Source organism: Coccinella septempunctata, chromosome 1 (assembly GCF_907165205.1).
Source record: "Coccinella septempunctata chromosome 1, icCocSept1.1, whole genome shotgun sequence".
Taxonomy (NCBI): domain Eukaryota; kingdom Metazoa; phylum Arthropoda; class Insecta; order Coleoptera; family Coccinellidae; genus Coccinella; species Coccinella septempunctata.
The window spans coordinates 41,307,335-41,330,809 of NC_058189.1; the positions used below are offsets into that span (position 1 = coordinate 41,307,335).

General features: G+C 34.2%; 1 protein-coding gene across 1 annotated transcript; it reads left to right on the forward strand.

Annotated features, from left to right (window-relative positions):
- The first annotated feature begins 20,662 nt into the window (after positions 1-20,662).
- Positions 20,663-22,908, forward strand: LOC123320206 (protein extra-macrochaetae). The gene is made up of 2 exons (XM_044907419.1): positions 20,663-21,120; positions 22,422-22,908. Exons 1-2 carry the CDS (start codon positions 20,749-20,751, stop codon positions 22,464-22,466), a joined length of 417 nt encoding a protein of 138 aa, XP_044763354.1. The 5' UTR covers positions 20,663-20,748; the 3' UTR covers positions 22,467-22,908.
- The last annotated feature ends 567 nt before the right edge of the window (positions 22,909-23,475 follow it).

Sequence of the window (23,475 nt, forward strand, 5' to 3'; positions counted from 1 at the left end):
CCAAAACTATCGACTTGATTTCCTTTTCGAACAAAGGTCCGACCATGAGCACATCCCAATAATATTTTTCTGTTTGTTTGAATAGCAATCTCCCATTTTTGTTTCATTTTTGGATTTGGCCCTTAATGCACCTAGGTTTCATACACTTATCTGCCTTTCTTTTAGACTTAAGTCATTTTATATGTCGAAAACTCGTTGTTCATGAACCCACAAAAGTATTCATAACTTCAGAACCATTCAACATAAGTCAACCCTATTTGCTCCAGTCGATTCCTTGAGCTTCAGTGCATCTTATGAAATGCAGTGCAGGCTACGTTAATGTCGATGTTATATGTTATAATGATAAATTTTTAGGATAAAAATGTCGCTAAAAAATTAAACTCCACGTCAAAGGATTGAAATTATAATATGAAATATAACTTCTTAGGTTCATTCATTGCGATATTCAGAAATATCCTAGCGCACTAACAGCAACTCATTATTGTGCGTTTCGTTTTAAATAATTGCAGCTGTTTCAAAATTGGCTATTGTGCAATGACTGACAGATGGCGGCATTCACAAGTGTTCATCTGTGACACTTATTGGACGTTGGATATGTTCCTTTCACGTGTGAAGAAGCAAAATGACAAACCATAAAGATCGACGTTGAAACCAATTAAGAGGCTGTTATTCAAGCAATGGACCATAAAAGAATACCAGTTATTACGAATTGATCGCTCGACAATTATATAATGATTGTATTTGCATGTACGAATCCGAAATGATTCCGTAAGGTTTATGGTCCAAAAGTTGTAATTACATTTTATTACCAATTCTGCAGTAATCTGAATCCTCGATATCCAAGAAGCTCAATTAAACAATAAATGGGAGTCATAAATGCTTGCCATCAAGGAAAAAAAAATGTTAATATGGGAATATACAGAACGAATAAAAACATTCAGTTCAAATTTCTTTATATGCATAGTTGGGGAGTTTCTGATAAAACGTCTACGAGGGTAGTTGAGTTTGTTTAAATGGCATACATAAATTTTTCTGCCAGAAATGGAAATACGTTTGTTACTCACGATGATTAGATCATTGATGGAGGTTTTCACCATCCCTTTTCTCATCAAAGGGTAGAAATGCTTGAACTGAATGATTTTCGATTTTTGATATTCATGGAAATACTGAGACCATCATCAAAGCCAAACTTATTGATTAAATTCATTGAAACTTGTATGGTTATTGACATATGCTGAGATCGAGTCAGAGATGAATCAATTATTTCAATATTTCAGGGCTGGGTCTATTGATACTCATTCAAATTTTTCAAGGTAAAAATATCACTTGATATTTCGAATTTCATTTAATTGCTCCGCTTTTAAGAATGAACCTAAAATAAATTTTAATAATACGTGTTATCATTTAAATTGTCACATCTACAATTCTTTTTTTATGAATCTTTGAAATTGGACAAAGTTCGAAAAATTGAATTTATTCAAATGAACAGAAATAAGATATCTCGTAGGAGTCTGGATTGAATATCAAACATAAGAATCTTTTTGAAAAATGACTGTAGTTGTGAAAGATGATAATAATCAGCTGTGTAAATCATTGGTGAAACAATGAAAGGTAAAAAAGTTTACCCGGCATGCCACAAGTCATAAATATTAGAGGAATATATTTTCAACATGTTGTAGGTGGACCCCATTTTGGCTTGGAATTGACAATACCTACCCAAAGTACCATTTCTCGGCCTCCTCCATCTCTAGATCTTAATCCAATAGATTATTTTTTGGGGGAAAATTGAAGGATATGGTTTATTCTGAAGACACCCATTCGAGAGACCAGTTTATGAACAGAATAATCAACTGTTGCGATATATTGAATAATAATGGCGATATGATTGGAAAGGCTACATTCATTCTAAAAATTCGCCAAGAGAAATGTGTAAACAAGCAAATGGTTTTTATTTCGAACAATTTTTGAAATAATGTTGACTCAATTCCAATATAGGGAATTCATTTATTCCCATTTTCATTAGATACCTCTATTACTGCATTACAGTATTTTTAATTTTCTTTAATCTATCTAATCTAAATGATCTTTCACGAATACTTTCACGTTTCATAGTATACCATAAGATATCTCAGTTAGTTGGGGAGCCGAAGAGGGAAATTCGGGATTTACTCGAGCGTGTCAGATTAATAAAAGGGGACATACCTCGGACCCTGTAGAGTACCTCTACCAAAAATTAGACCTGTATATAGGGGGAATGGGGGCTACCGTTTTTTTGCTCACCAGTTGGCGCCTTTGTAAAGTGAGGTCCTGAACATAGACAAACTAATGCAAGATTTGTTTATCTACGATGACGGGAACTTGTCATTTCACAGATCATAATATTGGAGAAATTGAATATATAAATATTTGGTTACTAATCAATATCTTGTTCGTCATGTGTGTAAGTCCCTTTCTGACAATGATTTGGCTTCACTTCTTTTATAGCATTAAACACGTAATATCGATAAAAGTATTATAGATATATGGAGACCACAAACTTAATATTAATTATATAGTTGAGTCTATGATTTGGACCTCACGCTACACTAGCACATCTAGCGGCGAATTCACACGCGTTAGCCCTCATTGTCTAGGACAGCCTGTCAAAATAGCAAAAAAAAAAACGATCATTGTACATACTCGAGCGTGTCAGATTAACCCTTAATAACCTGAGTTATGATCACTATTCTAATTGAATAAATATTCTTTATAGAGTGTACAAGACAAAAACAACTCAATTTCTGTTTGAAAATTGTATAGTTTTTGTTTGAGAAGAATGGTGTTACATATATGTAACGCTAATAGCTACAGTTACTGAGAAATAAAATAGATTTACCAGTGAAATTTGCGTTACATATGTGTAACACTAGGTTATTATGGGTTAAGATATATGTGGTTAATTACATGTTGAAAAGTATACATTCTCTTAATCTGACAATTTAAGAGTGTCGAAAATGTGTGGGAGGGCGCCAAAGTTGCAAACAAAAGGTCACGTGTACATTCTCGAGCGCGGTGGCGTTTATTTCTTATTTTGAAGCTAATGATTCAAGAATAACAAAAAAATATAATCTGACAGTTTTAGCAAGCCGAAACAATAAAAATTGGCCATAAGGGTCACAAAAATCAGTTTTTTTGAATTATCTCCTGCCCTGCCCTTCAAATCTTTTTCGCATTCATTATAAAAGTTGTAGTTTCACTCGTTGGAAAATAGTACATTCTAAGGTTCAGTCACAGACAACACTAAAATTTTCGTGACTAATTTCGAAATTGTCATCATAGAAAATCCTTGTCATTTTGACAATTGTAGATTAGACTGGGATTCTACATTGACCTTGCCCTTTCCTATGTGTGGCTAAGCTTCTCGCCCTTATACATTTTCAAAGGACCGCTGTGACCTTGCGTCACGTCCAAATTGTCAGTCCCTTGAAAAGTAGTTTCCTTTGGGTCCAATTAACACATCCTCCAAAAATCTGACACGCTGGAGATTTTCAACTCTTCCGTACGGCCAGTCCCACCGCGCAAACTGTCAGATAAGCATGAATTCATTATCGGAGACACGTAGAGCATATACAGCATCTTAATATGACAGTATGTACACCTGACGATTTTTTTCTACATCTTTGATACCCTGCAGACGCTTTCCCCACCGCTGAAAGTGCATACATCATAGAACCTTTTTTTTTCTTTCTACCATCTAATCTTAAAAATCCACTAGGCCTCCACGACGCCAGCCGATATAGCATCGTCGGCTCCCCAACTAAGCCCCGCTTATGTGAATAAATTCAATTTTTCCAAATTTATCCAATTTGAAAAATTAATAAAAAAATTGTATTATGTGAAAACTTAGAGTGGTACTACATATTGAGGCTTAATTTAGGTTCTTTCTGAAAAGCGAAACAATTATTTGAAATTCGAAATACGAAGTGATATTTTTACGCTGAACATATTTAATAATTATTTAGGAATATTGAATATCTCTGACTCGATCTCAAGCATGTGTCAATAACCTCCCAAGTTTCAATAAATTCCGACGATAAGTTTTGCTTTTATAAGGGTCTCAGTATTTCCATGAATTTTGAAAATAACCCTGTGAGCTTCTGGGGAAAACCAGAAATTAGTTTTTCATAGTCAATCCGTACTCAGCTAGTCCAACTCTATCTTTGATAAAGAGTATGTACATTTACTCCCAGGACAACCTGTATAGTAGTGCAGTGAAGTTGACTGATCCAATGTAAAAATTCAAAACTTACTCTTCGAGCATTTTTCCACAAAATAGTAAATACCAAACATATGAAATTTGTCTTTTCGGAAATTGAAGATATTTTCTACAAACCTGAAAGAATTTATCATATCACATCAAGACTGAATCCAAAATACATACAATACAAATCCTAATTTCTGATCCACGAGAAAAATATACCTAAATTATATCATGTTAATTACTAACGGCCGTTTTCAATAATCCTATCTATCCATTGTTTCAGTTACTGAAGATAGAAAATGCATGTGATTTCGTTTCTATGATCTATCTGTAGATATATTTTAGAATGGTTACCAATGGTTACTAATCGTCAGTAAGTGAAACGATGGATAGATAGGTTTATTGAAAACGGCCGTTAGTTTACTTTGAATGACTGCGATCACCGTAAATATTATTTCTGGAACTTTTACAAGAAAGTCGTAAACATTCCAGGTAATTTAATAATGTGTTACTTATTACTTCCGAATTGAACTCTTTCTTCTCCCATGAGAATTTTTCAATAAGAGTGACTGTTCCAAATTGTCCTTCCATATCTCTTTTGTTTCTGAAGTCGTCTATTTTATACAATTAAGTAAACGGTGGAGTTTCACCTTGTCTGAGATATTTATGCCCTGCCAACATAAATCATATCATATGCGACAAGATATGACACTCCCCTATAAATCCTGTCAATGTAGGCTATCGCATTCAAAATATGAGAAGATAAAATGTATATTTATTGTCAATTAAAAAAACTCAATATTGATCAAATTATTTTATCTCGTTTAACCTTCGGCAACCCTGAGATTGTTTGTGGAGAAGAGATTTTCGAGGGTGACATCTTGATGTCATAAATTTTCCAGATAAGAACTATAACTTATGTGAATTTCAGCCCGTATTATCGCAAGTTATCTTCATTCTCGGATATTTTCTCCGACTTGTTAAAGTATTATACAGGGTGTTTCATTGGTAAATGAACATACAGTAGCCTGAGCTAGAGCTACCCTAAGCGAGTCCAAAAAACCCATATTAGATAGGTCTAATCAATGGGCAAGTTTCCTAAAACTCCAAAACCGAATTTGAGATTATTTATGGAAAGCCTTTTCTACTAGTTATCCAACAAATAAAAGATTCGCTTCAAAATTCAGACATTTCAGAAATACACCCTTCGAAACTTCGAAGGGTGTGAAAGCTTGTGACGTAGAATGCCTTTATTGAAGTATAGTAATTTTTGTTAATTCGACAACACTGGAACCGATCAAGAAGATATCCACAGATTACAAAAAATTGTTTCTGTAATCTGTGTCTTAACCTTCTTAAAACCGATGACATTTTGTGTTATTGTGTGTTTTTCTTGTCAAATGTGATTATCAAACTTGATATTTATTACGTCTATGGCATAGACTTATAATTCATGGACTCGCTGTCACGTGACTTTTCAGTAGATCGAGAGGTTGGGTGCATTAAAGAGAGAAGAGCTTATGCGTTCTAATCGAATTAGAAAGGGATGAACTGATTCCATGTGGGCAATGTCAAAATCATATGATGGATATAAACAAATATGTGACGCAGACGTTGCCCACAAGGTGTTCATACGTTGAGTATTATTCACATTATATTTATTCTTGAATTCATTCCTTCTTTTCCATTAGAAGGAATGTTAAGGAATTCCTGTTTGCCTTCTCGGAAGCTTGTTGCACATTTATTATGAAAAATTTTTACAATTTTTCGCAGACTTTGCCCACAAGGTGTTGATACGTTGATTATTATTCTCATTACATCTATTCTTGAATAAAACTCACATATTTTTTGACATAATTAATTTCAAAGAAATGCTATGGAATTCCTGTGTGTCTTCTCGGAAGCTTGTTGAAAATTTATTAAAGAAAATTCTCGCATAAACTTGTCTTCTATAACCTTTTGACAGCTTGCCCACAAACTCTCCATCTTATTCAACCTGCCGACCTCTCTCTCACAGGCGGAGTCCATGTTATTATAAGTCTATGGTCTATGGTGATCAGAAAACTTTCATGACCATTACTGACACAAATGGGCGTTGCCGGATTGTAAAAATGACGTAGAATGTTCACAAGAGCACTTCTGAAATCAGAATTTTCGTAATCGAATACAGACAATATGTAATATGTTAAAATTCGAAAAAAATATATTTCGAGATATTTGAGTTATAAGGATTTTTATGACATATATTTTGAAAATTAGGGAAATACCCCATACGATAACCGAGATACAGGGTACTTCATGTATTCACCTAAAATTTGAATTTCTCATAACTTTTGAACCAACCAGTATAGTCGGTTGATATTTGGAATATATGATTCACTTACACAAAAACAGATTGTCTTAGAACGATAAGTAACCAAAATAAACAAAGAAAACATTTCTCACTTCGCTTTCCCTGGAGTTTCCTTTGAGCAAAATGACGTGCGGGACAATGAAATCTACAGAATCTCATTGAAAATTTTCTGCTCTCTTCAAATATCTACATCAAATCCAAAAATTTTGATATACAGGGTGTTGAATCCCAGCTTGGAAGATGTCCCATATTTTTCAATTACAGACCTGGAATTTTTTGGAATTTTAAATTTGAATCTATTGACCTCTGCAAGTGAATCATATATTCTAAATATCAACCGACTATACTGGTTGGTTCAAAAGTTATGAGAAATTGAAATTTTAGGTGAATACATGAAGCACCCTGTATCTCGGTTATGGAATTGATTGACCTATCATATATGGGTTTTTTGGACTCGCCTAGGTTAGCTCTAGCTCAGGCTACTGTATGTTCATTTACCAATGAAACATAACAATTTCTTCAAGAAAATCATTTATTTCACATGAAGAATAAAATTCAAATGATCCTTATGGCAGGGTCTACGACACACTCATAGGCAAGTTTCTACAGGGTGCTCTAACTGAAACGATGGTAAAAGATTGTTGATTTGCAAGCGGCAAGATTCTTTGAAGTTATAAAACAAGAAACCAATTCTCATGAGCAAACTGAAAAATGATGAATATGCCATAATAAATAAAATTGAACCAATATTAGGCGGCTCTTAAAGTTTCATTGAAACACACAAGTATTATTTATTGCTTTCCCTATATACTTATAGGCTCATTCTTGACTTCATCACACACAGCACACGATTGAAAGTTTGAATATCTTGTAGAAAAAGCTCTTCTTTATTTATTTCCTCATTGTGAACTCCATCTAGCTTTGCCCCATAAGAAAAGCTTACAGGAGTCAAGTCAGCCTTTGACCGAATGCAACTCTTTTTGAAAGATCCACTGATGTGTAGTGTTACAGTTTGAGCTAGTTATTTTGAAGGTAATTTTGTTTTTCCAGGTGTGGCACAGCTCATTATATGAAAACTTAAATTGGCTATATCCTTTTATCAGGCCGAATCAGGAAAAATGGTAAGGAAAAAAGTTTTTCTTTCGACCTCAAGTTTTTAACAGTAGTATTTGTACGAGTCAAAGACTCACCCTGTGTATAATGTAAGTATAGAATTATCTTTAAAATTTCGACTGGAATTGCCCCGTATTACCGATTTAAAGCCACTAAGTACTAATTTATCACTAATTAATCGAAATTGAAAATTATTATTGTTTATATTTGTGAACATGTGAAATATCATTCAGATTACGATATACGAAAAAATAAACCCAAACAGATGTTCTGATAGTGATGATGATAAAGAGATATATCATTCCCAAAATGGAATATTTCGAGGAAGAATAAACTGATTTGAAAAAATATGAATTGTTGTGTTTATCCGAATTGGGTTATAAATTGTTTTGAGCAACTCTGAGTGCTCCGGTGATTTCCCTCATTGAATATGAACAAACCTAAGGAATGGTTCGATGGATGAATTTGACATACTTAGTTGTCTACAATAACTACAATTAACCAGTTCACCAATTTAACCACTGGTGTATTTGAATTTCGATAACCAGCGTATTCCCTGAAATAATGGAAATAGCGATTAAAAGGTAAATTCTCGTGGATTTAAAAACATTTAGCACCTCAAACGCAAATAGATCTTTCGTATAAAATATGTATATATGCCACTGTAGAATTGAATCGGTCAGTTGAAAAACAGTACAAGTCCAAAAATAGCCATTTTTATCTGAGCTGTCCAAAATTCTCATATTTTGTAGCTCCATCGATTCAGCGAAAGAACAGTATCATTAAGGGTAGTTTATACCACGGAACTTTCTCGCCATCCGTATAAAGGTAAGCGCACATACAACGGCATCGGACGGACGGTACGGATCGGAATAAATTACTTTCAATGGAACTGAATGGAGCAACGCACATATGTGCGGACGGCAGGCATCGCATCGCATCGCATCGCATCCGACGGAATTGAGGAACGAGATTCCGACCGATGCGTGCTGTGCCGGCCGATCCCGACATATGCGCGATACCAATCGGAGATTGCCGCGGCATCTGCGTCATTTTACAAGTCTCTACATGCAGCGGCTTGTACGGGTAGTCATACGAAATACGAATTCACGACAAAAGCATGAGTTTTCAGGAGAACTTAATACTGCGCGTACAAAATTATAATGAATTGTACAATTTAAGTAACAGAAATTATAGCAACCATTTTTTTTTCGTCCTTCATCAAGTCCGGAAATAAATGAACATATTCTCCAAAATCCTTCCTTTTTTACATATGTCATGTATCCACATTCGTCTACGATTCCTTCGCTTTTGAAACTCTTCTTCCTCCAGAACAAACGCTAGTTCCTCACCGCTTGAAGTCATATTCGCAACTAATCTATTCCTCCGGCGATTCCGATATTATATGTGCGATACCTTAAAAATTCCGCCGCTGCCGTGCCGTTCCTTCCATGCCGTCCGTCCGATGCCGATGTATGTGCGCTTACCTTAAGGCGTAAAGGGGAAAGACTACCAGAATGTGGGGTGTTGCCGTAAAACTTGAACTATGAGAAGTTACGAATATTACAATAGTTTCCATTTCGTCGAAATGATGGCAGCACTTAACGAACGTCTGTTTTCAATTTCACCAGGATACGAATTGTAGCCAATGGCGAAACTTTTCGAGAAATTTTTTCATGTGGAAATTCATAGAAGAGATAATTGCACCTCGGAAAGTTAATAACATGAAATAATATTTGTTCTTCAATGAAAAAAATATTTACCGTTTGACGACTAAAAAATGTCTTACTTTCCGAGATGAACTGATTGAATTGAATTATAATGAAAACTCCATATAAATTAGTGGTTTCTGACGTAAGATATTCATGTTCTCTTTTTGAACTGACCACTAAAACGGTGTAGACAAAGTGTAGACAAACACTACAGCTGTAGTGTCATTCGGGGCAACTGTGCGCACTTTTGCCTTTCAAGCCATACCCTGTTTCAAATGTTGAAGCCAGGGAAATTAAAACATATTCATAAGATAGAGAAGTTTCTAATCTATAAAAAAACATCAAAAAGCCAACAAACAAAAACGTTTTCTTTCCGCAAAAAGAAATTTAATGGTGAAAGTCGGAGTGCGTTCACTTGCCCCGTATTGCGAGTAAGTGTGCGCACCCTCACGGGGTAAGTGAACGCAGTGCTTAGCGAACCACACAATCAAAACAAATTACAAAATAATGTCATCAAAATGTTACAATATCAGAGAAATGCTGTTTATTGTCAATACAGAAGCACCTTTTTATAAGCACTGCATTATTGTTAGTGCCACAATTCCTGGTGAACACAACACTTGATACCACCCGTTGGTGGCTCTTCATATTTTTCCGAACAAATAGGACAATATTGATCGAGTCTTAACCAAGAAAATCAACAATGTCATAATTTATTCCTCACTGAACTAATGCCCATATAATGAATCTATGCGCACACTTACCCGCGCACACTTTTCCCAGTAAGCCAAAATTTGAATTGACGTTCTTATAGAGTTAAGCAGCTAAGAGAACCTAAAATTTTTTATTATATATTTAGATTAATATGCGCATAATCGAATAAAATATTATTTAACACTGTCGGACTCGGAACTTGGACCTGGCAGAATTTGCAGAGATGCTGAAAATTAACAAGAAAACTTGTGAATTTGATTGATTGCAAATAAAAAGTTAACGAAAGTCGCACGGTGCACTAGTATGAAAAACTAATTTGGGGATTCTGCGCCCTTGCTTCACCCAAATGAACCCCTCTTTTATACATTGCATAGTCGAGATATACGCACTGCGCACACTTACCCACTGCGCTCAGTTACCCCGAATCTCTATCTCTTAATATCAATTTTGGACTAGTACTGTTCTTCAAATGACCGATTACAGTTGAAATATGTATTTATACTTATACACTTGGAAAAAGTGAATTTAACTCGTATTTATTCGGGCAAGAAAGTGAAAAGTCCTAATTTGAAAATAAACGCAGATAGCTATAGGTCTTCTCACCATATTCAAACGTAGATCTGCCAATAAGGAAAAACGTGATATATTTGAAAAATTTTCCTCTACAGATTACATTCCCGATTTCCATTTCATCAGGATATTCAAAAACAAATTGCGAAATACTCTTTGAAAATATCCTTTGTAATTTGCATAGATTAAATACGATACAAAAACAATAATTCAACAATATACAGGGTTTATTTATTAATTTTTTTAACAGAAGGTATAACTGGCAAAATAAAGCGTTTCACCAAAAAAACTTTCAGAATGACAAAGTCGAAAGATTACTGAAATAGATCCTAATACGGCCTTAGATTATTTTTAACTGAATAATCGCAAAGCAATACAAAAAAAAAACTCATCATTGACTGACTCAACCATATGGTTTCGTTTAGGATCCTAGGAAACTAGGATCGCCGGATTTTTCTCATTATTTAGTCACTTTAACGTTCTTAGTAAAATACTTATGACCAAGTATAAAAAAATAACACAATCTCGCCAATAAAATTCATCTAAAGTATGCACAAATTTGTTCATAATGGTCATCACTCATCACAATCTTCTTTTTGTGCGAACACATGTGATGAAATAGGGTAACAATAATAGTACTTTGTCAACATGAGCACCATCCAAGGAACAAACACAGGAAACTATTCTTTCACGACGTTTCGGCACACTATTGTGCCTTCTTCAGGCTCATTAATAATATGTTTGGGAAATACTCCACGTTTTCTGCATCTCAGAAGGAAAATTCTATTTTTGATAGCTCTCACCAATTTGCTGTTATCAGAGGCCCATTTTTTGAAGTGTATGACCACATTCATACCAAACAAAATCAATATGTCACTGTAGAAACCCATGTCAAATCTAGATCAAATTAGGTACGAACAGAAAAATTATCGTTCCAATTAATAGTCACAGTTGGGAAATATCGGTCGAAGGAACAAATACAGGAAACTACTATTTCACGACGTTTCGGCACTTTATTGTGACTTCTTCAGGCTCATTAATAATTTGTTTGGGAAATACTCCATGTTTTCTGCATTTCAGAAGGAATAATAATAATAATAAGGCACAATAAAGTGCCGAAACGTCGTGAAAGAATAGTTTCCTGTGTTTGTTCCTTGGACCGATATTTCCCAACTGTGACTATTAATTGGAACGATAATTTTTCTGTTCGTACCTAATTAGGTCTACATTTGACATGGGTTTCTACAGTGACATATTGATTTTGTTTAGTTTGAATGTGGTCATACACTTCAAAAAATGGGCCTCTGATAACAGCAAATTGGTGAGAGCTATCAACAACAGAATTTTCCTTCTGAGATGCAGAAAACGTGGAGTATTTCCCAAACGTATTATTAATGAGCCTGAAGTAGGCACAATAAAGTGCCGAAACGTCGTGAAAGAATGGTTTCCTGTGTTTGTTCCTTGGACCGATATTCACATTCTGTACAACAAGAAGATATTAAGAAGAAATATGCCATTGCTATATGCAAGTGGCATATGGGCGAAGGATGAATGAGGCTTGCATCTCAGGATGAAAATCCAATATTATCAAATTGATGTCGAAGTTATAGCTAGACATAGGCAATTTTTTATTTTTCCCACTTCATTTGCTGCTTAGTTTAATTTTGAATTTTATTCCAGTGAAGTAAAATAAAATACTGTAAAGTTAGATGTACTGTACTCTTTCGATTTCCCTCATTTCCATTGGACCACGCTTTTTCGAATTCCATTCGTAAAGCCTACTCTCCACTGTAAATATAACTGGAAAGAGAATCGTATTCGAATCAGTCCAATAATTATTGGTATGCGATATGTAAGTGTGTTATTATAAATAAAATTCTTCGTTCATTATCTCTCTCAAAATAGAATTTTGTTTAACGATTGGCGCCACGTCTATCTCGAACCTGCGATATGTGAATCGTCGCTGACCTTTGCAGCTGCATCTTCTGATTTGTCAACAGTATCCATTCATAACTGTGACCTATTGATTGTGTTGAAATAATGGCAAATAATCGTCAAGTGGCCTCTTCACGTGTAGCCATTATCGTTAAGCTTGATCTACAGAGCGGCTTCACTATAGGAGCAGGATATGAAAAAACAGTTCCGGATTTGGTTGGGTTGAAAGGGTTCGAAATTTTGAATTGTCCTCTTCACTTCATTGTGAACATGAAGAACGAAAATATAAACCTTGACAATTTTTACACTCAAGTTTTGTTCAAGTTCAGAAACACAAATAAAATTTTCACTTAGGTGCTGATTTTTAATCTTCAAACTCCCTTCTAATATACTTACGACCTCCAGTCTCTATATTAGAAACAGGGACCTGAATATCTGAAAAAACTTATATGTGAAGGCTCTATCTCTCTTAATTAAGTTACAGAGTGTTTTTCTGATTTTTTCAATTTTTCAATTATCCATAACTTTCGAACCAGCCTATATATTGTACGTTCATTATCCACAACAACTATTTAGTTTATACTAATATAGTAACTGATTTTTTTTAGGTCCGACCTAGGAAAAAATGATAAATACTTATATAAGTACCTACTTATATTTGATAGAATATAAAAAAGGAGAAAAAACTAAAGGGAACAAGGTGTTTCGCATACTTCCGCATGCGATTTTAATACTTGGACATATATGAATTTTCAGACAACACAGTAACCAAAATTTTATATTTAAAACACAATTTTATTCGGTATTTAGTAATTTTCCTTATTCAATTGAATCTTCAGCTTCTCATCAGGTTCTTATTTTTGTGTCAGAAACTTGAAACACAATGGCATGTCAAATACCTAATTTTATCACTGAAAACAATAACATTTTTTTATTCGATACAAGATTTTTGCGTTTGTAGCGTGTCCCCTTTGTGACCCAAAAAATTTAATTAAATTGGTGAAATTAATAAATACTGAATGAAATTCAATTTTTTTCGAAATTTTGGGTTCTGTGTTGTCACTGAATATTCATATTCTAGACTATTATTATATCCTCCTGTGGAAGTGCGGGAAATACATTCTTGAGGTCAAAAGAGACAGTACTTTCCCATACCATTTTTTTTCCGGTACGGCCCTGATGAAAAAATATAGGCATCTAAAGATTTCATAATGAGCTGTGCCATCCCTGGAAATACAAAATTACCTTCAGAATAACTAAATCTGTGACACTACACATCTGTGGATCTTTTAAACAGAGTTGCATTCAGCCAAATCACCCAATTTTCCGAATATCACAGATGTTCTTTATTTTTGAATATCAAATTAAGTATACACTCAAAACCGGCGCATTGCCGCATTATACGAGAAAATATGAAGAAAACATTATTTTATACAACTCTCAAATATTCATTATATCCAACTAAGTTGGACGCTCCAAAGATTCAGGGTTCTTTGAATTTTCGATATTTTTATGGTACGTTATAGCCAAAATGAGAAAAGTGGAAGACGTAGGTAATATTTTGTGTTAGAAAAAGATTCACCAAATAAACTATATAACATTTTTATGGTTTTTCAACAGCCTGTATCTTTTAAACTGAGCCGATTCGGAAAAAATGTTAGAGGAAAAAAGTGTTTCTTTTGACCCCAAGAATCACCCTGTATTAAAGAGTTATTGATTATCCACTTAAATCAACTGATTTTTTGAAATGCAGCATCGAATATACTTACCTTCCTATATATTGAAACCGCTTCTTCGCAACAATCATCCTAGTCACTAATACACATAACATTTTTCATTATTTTCCTTTATTCAGGAAATCCCAGTTTTTCATTCATAGTCACCCAGGCTAATAGGTGTGGTCGTATCTGAGATGGTAGGGGTGGATACCCACCACACCCCTATGTTTTCATTACTTACTATACCTCCTTTTTTCTATCCAACATAAATGATTATTTCTCGTTTCAGAAATATTTATTTCTTTGGAAATATTCCCGATGAAATTTTTATTAGGTTTTTCTTTACACAATTGGATACCAAAAATATAGATACCCGTATTTTTTCTCTTTGTTAAAACATCATTCATATACCTACAAAACTACAAACATTACATTGATAATTCGATAAAGAGCATTGCCGAAATCATCAACCACAATCATGATCAAACAACATGAATTTCAAAAATCCGACGATATCTAAGTCTTTTTGGGGCCAAGTAAATAAACTGTAGGTACGTGTACTGAATCATACCTAAAAGAAAGAAAATATGGTGCACTTTCCTCGACTGAAATTCCGATATAATCAATTTGAACTCAGTATTAACTGTTCAAATACATACAAATCTTGTTCGAAACTTGATTTTTTCCGAACAATGATGGAATTGCCAGGAAGGCCATAGCTGTTTCAATTAAAATTGAAAAATTACTCAAAGCACGTGGAGCAAGCAGCATCGCAATACCGAAATTTATTTATAATCAATTTAGTTGTTGTAAGTAATTACTGTATTTCGATACCTAATTTTGGAAATACATATGTAGGTATCTATTCATACATTTTGTAAAATATCTATTCGATGTAATTTTTTTGGTTATCTTGAAATACATCCCTATATATACCTAGGGTGTGAATGAATAGTTGCGATAAAATTTAAGGAATGACCCCTTGTCATATTTTCAAAAAATAGTGTGGGTAGGTATTTCATATAATTCTTTTTGAGCAGCCCAGGTAGGTACCTGAAAGGCTAGTTTCAATTATCTTTAGAAGCCAGGCAAATATTCGAAATTACATTGAGCCTACATTCTATGGGAGCGAAAAGGCAATCAAAAAAAAATATTCTAGTGTTTTTCTGTTAAATGTAATTGCAAGGGGTAGAAAAGATACCCCTGAAAACTGTTAAACAAGAAACTTTTTTTCTTATTCAAATATGTAATACGTATCAACTGCTTTTGATAACTTGATTTATTTTGGACAAATAAACAGGTAGATACCTACCTGTTGATAACTTTTTTCCCAAAAACATCAAGAAATTGCAAGGGGCCTTATTTGTCCAAAATAAATCAAGTTATATCAAACCAATTTTTCAATGATACGTATTACATATTTGAATAAGAAAAAAAGTTTCTTGTTCAAAAGTTTTCAGGGGTGTCTTTTCTACCCCTTGCAATTATAACGGAAAATCACTAAAATATTTTTTTGAATGCCTTCTCTCGCTCTCATAGATTGTCTGCTCAATGTAATTTCGAATATTTACATGTTTCTAAAAAAAATAAAACTTGCTTTTCAGGTGCCTGGGCTGCGTGATATCATGCTGACATCAAAGGGAACACCACCAATATTTTTTCATTGCTTTCTAGCTCCCATAGACAATGTCTGCTCAATTTCATTTCTGGTTTTTAAGGAAAAAGGGTATAGCCGGGTTTATATGGAAAATCTGCCCCCGCGACTTTTTCGATTTAAACACAGGGGATCGATTTGACATTAAACAAAAATAATTCACCCCGATTTTCAGCCGTTTATCTCCAACGGTTTTCGAATTTTTGGAAAAAAACTGTTTTTTCAATTAAATTTTTTTTTTCGACTAAAATTCAAAATTGGTTGATGGTGATTTTTTTTATCGTTTTCAGTGGTAAGAGTGATGAGGAAAATTATGACTCTCAGTTGAAAATCTTATTTTTGAGAGCAGATATAAAATAATAGGATATTTTTTTTATGTTACTCAAAAGTGTCCAGCACGAAACTTTGTCAGAAAATGTCTTTCGTAGTTATCTAACCTCAAGAAATTTTTCATTTTTTTTGAAGTGGTGGAACATAATAGAAAAAAATAAAAACTATTTTTTTTCAAAATACTATGTTTCATGCATAGAAACACTTATGATTCGAACAAAATATGTATGTAGAAAACTATTCTTCAACTGAGAATACATAATTCAATTAATAATAAAAATTTAATATAATACCAAATTCATTTATTTTATTGATACAATAATCATGAATCCATCATAAACTAGATAATAAGTTGCTTCCTAAAGCACCTTTTTTTGTTTCGAGTTTCTTGATTTTTACATAACGAATTTGGAGCGAAACTGGACTCTGATGTTGATCTTTCTGAAAGAGTGTTTCTATGCATGAAACATAGTATTTTGAAAAAAAAATAGTTTTTATTTTTTTCTATTATGTTCCACCACTTCAAAAAAAATGAAAAATTTCTTGAGGTTAGATAACCACGAAAGACATTTTCTGACAAAGTTTCGTGGTGAACAGTCAGGCCCGGATCTAGGGGGCAAGCGGGGCACTTGCCCCGGGCGTCAGCTTAAGGGAGCGCCAAAATCAACCAGAGGTTGAAATTTTATTTTTAGGTTTCTTGGAAAAAATTAATTTCCTAGAGCTAAAATCGAAACTGTAGAATGGAAACATGATAAACCATCACTATGCCAAAAATCTTCAAAATCAATGAGGGATGGATCAATTAACTGTAGGTATATATATTATTCAGTCATCTAGGAATGACCGCCACACTTGGGTGAAATAGGTTTAAAGATGGGATATGTCTTCAATGTGTCGCAAGCATAGAGCCAGTAATTTCTTTGCCTGGGGAATTACCGACTCATCCCCATTTCATCTGGAACAAAGGGCCAAAATTTCCGATTTTTTATGAACCATAATTTAAAAGCTAATCCTTTCAGCAAAATTCTGTTCGCATATTCATAATCTACGCCGTCGATTTAGTAAATACAACAATATTGGTGGAAATCGTAGAGATCGAAAATTTTTCAAATTTTCCATACTGTATGGATTTTTTGAAAAATATTTTTGGTCTCCGATCAAAACCAAATTCGTACTGCACACTAATACGAGGGCGTAGAACACGAATATGCAAACATATTTTTTAAAAATTGAGTTTTCAAGTTATGGTCGATGGAAAATCGGAAATTTTGGACCTTCGTGGAAAAAATAATAAAATCTAAACTGTTAGGGGTAGAAGAATGAAGTGTGGTTTTTTCTATTCGCAAAGAACCAATCCATCACAAAAAAATCAGCATATGACTGGTGCTTTTTTTCTGGCTGCTACACCTCCTCAAAGTTGACCAATTTCTTCGAAATTTTGCACTTAAAGTGATTTATTTCTCAGAATATTGATCCTACAAAAAATCAACTTGCATATTCGTGATCTACGACCTCAAATTAATAAGTAAAATGAACCGGGTCGATATATGTCGCTGAAAAAATTACTTTTCGTTCGGAATAATTTCGTTCGTAAACCGCGGGTAAAAACGATAGGTGAGCGAGGGTTGCAAACGACATTCTTGTAAAAACAAACTTTTTTATTTTTCGAACCATTTCAACCCGAGTCATTTTTTCTACTAATTCGTGGTCGGAGATTACGAATAAGCAATTAGATTTTTCCTAAGATGAGTACTTTGGGAAAAAAATAACTTTCAATGGAACAATGGGAAAAAAATAAGAGTTATTTTTTTCCTAAAGTACTCATTTTAGGAAAAATCTAATTGCATATTCGTAATCAACGACCTCGAATCAGTGAAAAAAAAATCTCGGGTTGAAATCGCGATGACGAATATGCAATTATATGTTTCCTAAAAACCTTAGAGGGGGGTGGGGGGGGCGCCATCATGAATTTTTGCCCCGGTCAGAAAAAATCGTAGATCCGGGAATGTGAACAGTTTTAAGTAACATAAGAAAAAATATATTATTATTTTATATCTGCTCTCAAAGATAAGATTTTCAACTGAGAGTCATAATGAAATGTCTTCCTTATCACTCTTACTACTGAAACGATAAAAAAAATCACCATCAGCCAAATTTGAATTTTAGTCGAAAAAAAAAATTTTATTGAAAAAACAGTTTTTTTCGAAAAATTCGGAAACCGTTGGAGATAAACAGCTGAAAATCGGGGTGAATTATTATTTGTGTTGAATGTCAAATCGATCCCCTGTGTTTAAATCGAAAAAGTCGCGGGGGCAGATTTTCCATATAAGCCCGGCTATACCCTTTAAAAATTTCGTTTTAGATGACATCTTATATAAGTAGACTGCTCAAAAAACAAATAAATTTTCCAGAAAGGAATCGCCCTTTAATTTTTTTCGCAATTATTCATTTACAGTTTTCACCACCCTGTAGTCCCTGTGCATGTATCTAGAAATTTTATATACAAGGTGATTCATTGGCAAATTACTTGAAGGCTCTATCTCTCTTCATAATCAAGATACATCATGTTTGGTTGATTTTGCCATGCAATTTCTTCAATTACCCATAACTTTCGAACCCTCCTTTGTATTTTGAATATTTTTGTTGTTTATTCTCCGTTTCTAGTTATCTACGCTTATAATGACATCGTAACTGTTTTTTCGGGTCCGGCCTAGGAACAATTCATAAAAATAAAGTTCAACCCCCCAAAAAAAAAACACTCTGTGTATCAAAATTCCTTAAAGTCAAATAATCAGGATATTCGAAGAAAGGAGAAAAAACTGAAGGGAACAAGGCATTTCTCGTACTTCCGCATGCGATTTTAATATAGTCAATTAATCTAGTCAAATCTAAATTTTCAGACAGCACAGATAGGTAGTAGGTCCCTATATACCAAAATTTCAAACAAAATAAATACGGAATTTATTAATTTTACTTTTTTGGGTCACAAACTTGAAACAGTACGAGAGAAGAGGTCTGATATCTAATAAAAAAATATTTCTTAGATATCATTTTCGGTGGTAAAATTACAACTTACTTAATCCAAGTAGGTACAAATCTCTTCGTTGTTTTTTAAATTTGTGATCTGTAAAATGAGGGCCCGATAGGGGGCTGAATATTCAATTATATCGTGAAAATTAATAACAAAAAAAACCGTGTTACCTTCTGTTTTGTCTGAAAATTCCGATTTAGGTTCATTGTTTATTATTAGTATTTTTTATTAAAATTATTTATCAAAAAAAAATGCGAAAGTAAGAGAAATATATTGTTTCCTCAGTTTTTCCTCCTTTTTTCGAATGTCATATCAATGAAAAAAAATTTGATATACTGGCTGGTTTTTTTATCTTGCCTATCAGTTTTTCATGCCTTTTCCTTCCCTGAAAAAAATTAAGGTAATTTTTCAATAAATTAACGTTGCGGAAAAAAAATCATCAAAATATCCTACAGGGTGGTTTGAAGGTTATGGATGCCTAGTTAAAGAAAAGAAGTATCATGATTACATAAAGAGAGATACACAGTGTAACTATCTGACTCACCCCATCAGCGTCCTCTATCTACCCTAAGATTCCGCCTATTTACCAATGAATCACCTTGTATAAATGTATAATGTTATGTATATAGATTACATTATAAATTACAGTCCATACCTATATCTATACATATTTGAATATTTGTTTTCCTAATCACAATTAGAATTTGGTATACCTACTGGAAATATAAGAAAAGCACCTTTTGTGGGACGAGGATAATAATTTTGTATTTGTATTTTTTGATCATTTCTTTTTATTTTTATCTAAATGTCAAATGAGCGATCTCAGCAATCAGCAATCGATGTTTATTATTAGCTAAAAAATATCGCGTTTTCGCTTATGTGCACTCTATCGAACGGTTGAAGTTTTTCCGTGTCCCACCAGAGAAACTATAAGATCAACACGAGTATCAACAAGTCAATCCTTCATCGATTTAGCGGAAATGTATCCACTGATTTTCGGTGTAAAACGATCTATTTCAATATCAGTCTCCAACCTTATTATAAATCCTACACTCTGAAATCTGAACAATATAGGATTCCTACCATTCATCAACGTCATTGATTCAGAAAGACGGTAAAGGATCACAGAGGCGCCTGCCTGGATTGGCAGTAAAAATTGCCTGACATTTCTTCGGGCGCCTGCAGTTCACCTAGGCTCACGCAACGCACCGCATTGGTTGACACGCCCTTACGTCAGGAAGTGGTACATCATTGGCCGGATTTCCCCCCCTTCTCCATATAAAAGCCGGCGCGACGAGCCTAGTCGTCATTTGAAGATCTTCTTCTGTATCGTATGTTCTAGTGTTGTTCCGTGATACGTGAAACATCATCAATCATCATGAAGGCTATAGTTAGTGCATTGTGCAACGAAAATAGTGGAGTTAGTTCCGGTAAAGTGTCGAAAGCCAGAAAGGATGTGGAAAACGAGGAAATACAGATGTACCTCAGCAAGCTGAAGGATCTCGTACCTTTCATGCCCAAAAACAGGAAACTTTCTAAATTGGAAGTGATTCAGTACGTTATCGACTATATATGCGATTTGCAAAGTGCGCTCGAGACCCATCCGGCAGTCAATGCTTTTGACGCCACGGCGGCCCTGAGTCAGAAAAAATCACAGGCTGCGGCCAGCCCAAGACAACCACTAGGTGTTAGGCCCAGCCCCAACACCATCCTTGGACCTTGCGAGGCCTCCATCCTCACCAATATCACGGTAAGTTCGCTATATATCCAAACCGTTGTTTAACAGTTTATCCATCAGATTCAACAATTTTATGCTCATTTAGAATTAACTGTTTTTTTTTCCTTCTATGCAATTTACTTTCTCGCACGTTTTCTTACATATTCAATGTAATATTCAAATTCTCCAATCGGACCATGAATAAGTAATTAGTGTTACGACCTTCGTTTCTCTTATTTGAATTTATATTAGTCGAGAAAGGTCGTTTAAAATCGAAGAAAATGTTACTGAAATATATCGTAACTTATTCAAGATTCTCCTCGATTAATAAATCGTGAGAAAGGATTTTTATAGCTGTGGGAACGAGTGTCTGGTTAAGTGATAAATTCCCACATTCAAATTCCGTATTGTTCGCTTCGAATAACGCAGGTGTGATATTCTATTGTTCACTTGAGGGGCTTATCGCTAATAGGGGCTCAAACAATACAAATATTTTATGTGAGCTCTGATTCTTGACCTACGAAACGGAGTTTTAAAAACTTCCAGGATGTTCGTATCTAGGTGGGACTTATCAGGATTGACACCTGGGCTCATATGGCACATTAACGGTTCACTGCAGATGTACACACTCGTCGTCTGTACGAACCACGTGCAATACCAGATGGTCGATTTGATTGTCATTGACACACATGGTCCATTGATCCGCGTTTTCGTTGTACTAATCTAATAATACTTACTTTGTGTATTCATCCCACCCAACAAATATTCTCCCCGAGATATTTCCTTATCAAAAAGCCAAGTGTTTAGCACTTCCAGGACACATGTTCTATTAGGGTAATTGTCGGAGGTCAGATGTTCCGAACAAATAACACATGTGTGTCTGCATCCCGATCTGGGGGTTCTAAATTAATTTATTGGGCTCCTTATTGCCCCCATGAAGGATTTTCAACAATTTAACAGTCGACCTAGACTTAGTCATCTGGTGACTAAGTGCTTCTTATGTTTAGGTGTTTTGTTCATTCAATATTTCCGACACCTGTGTTTACTCATTAAATTTTCCTCGTCGTCATCAGTTGCTAATATTAGCAATCCAAACAACCCATTGAAACATAACTACTCACCGTGTACAAAGATAGCGTTAACATGTAGAGATAAGTGACCTCTCGAATTTAAATAATTTCTGAGAATTCTATTTTCATTAAAAATATTCAGTGCATGAAAAATTGAAAAATCTGATGGATAATTCAACTTTCTACATATCTTCATTATGTATGGCTTATAAGCAATGATTGACGTTTGCATTTAAACTGATGAAGTTTCTCTTCTTGTTACAGAGTCCAGAAAAAATGTCGTCACAAGAACGATCAGTTTCCTGTTGATCCTACGACTAATCATCGTCCATTCCAAGCGAGATATAATCCACCTTTCATCCAGATTAGCGAATATCTTGTGGTCGACATGGAAGGCGTTGACTGATTTTTTTATTTATGAGTTCAGTGTGGGGTTGATTGAGGGAATAAATGAGAGTGCACTTCATCGTGGACGTACCTGTTATGTTGCAATTGTTATGTAGAAATTTTGTTGTTGTTTTGTACATACGATAGGCGGGTTTAGTACAATTTCTATCGATACAAATGAAGGTTTTGAAGTATTGGAATGATTTATACCTTATATTTGTTTGACTTTTCTATTCTGTGATTTTTTTAGAGTATAGTTGTATAAAATCAGATATTCTTGAGGGCCGTTTCCCTTTTATTTCATGAAATGACCGAGGCCGTGCAAGGTTTTCCTGGTTGTTTTGTAAATTTTGTATATTTTTGTTTTAGAAAAACCCATGTAAATATTTATCTATAGAGCAACTCAATGTTGTTAAAATTATATATTATGTGAAAACTTATATTTGACTTCAAATAGATGATTTTATAGCAAAAAAAAATATTTCTGATTTTTCTCCCTTCTACCATACTTTTATCAAACAAACTTCTGGATTATTGGAAGATTGAAACAAAAATTCCATATTTAAGCAACATAAAGATACGAAAATAAGGCTCAGTTTGACATACTGCAAAATAGTTGAGTTCTCGAAATGCAGTCAAGCTATTGATACTAAATTGCTACAGTTTGTGTACGTATTTGGTATTAGGTACATCAAGGAAAAACAAAAAACATGATTTCATATTTATGAAAATATCAAAAATTCGTTACCCAAGTTAGAAGTGATATTCCAATCTCATAGTTGCTCCCGATAATTATTGAAAACTGATGATGACACAGATGCATACCTATACTATACAGGATGTCCCGCGGTGAGGGTATTCTAAGTATTAGACGTTTGAGGAGAACGGATCATATTAGAATTGTTCTGAAAATTTGGGTTTACGCTTCTGA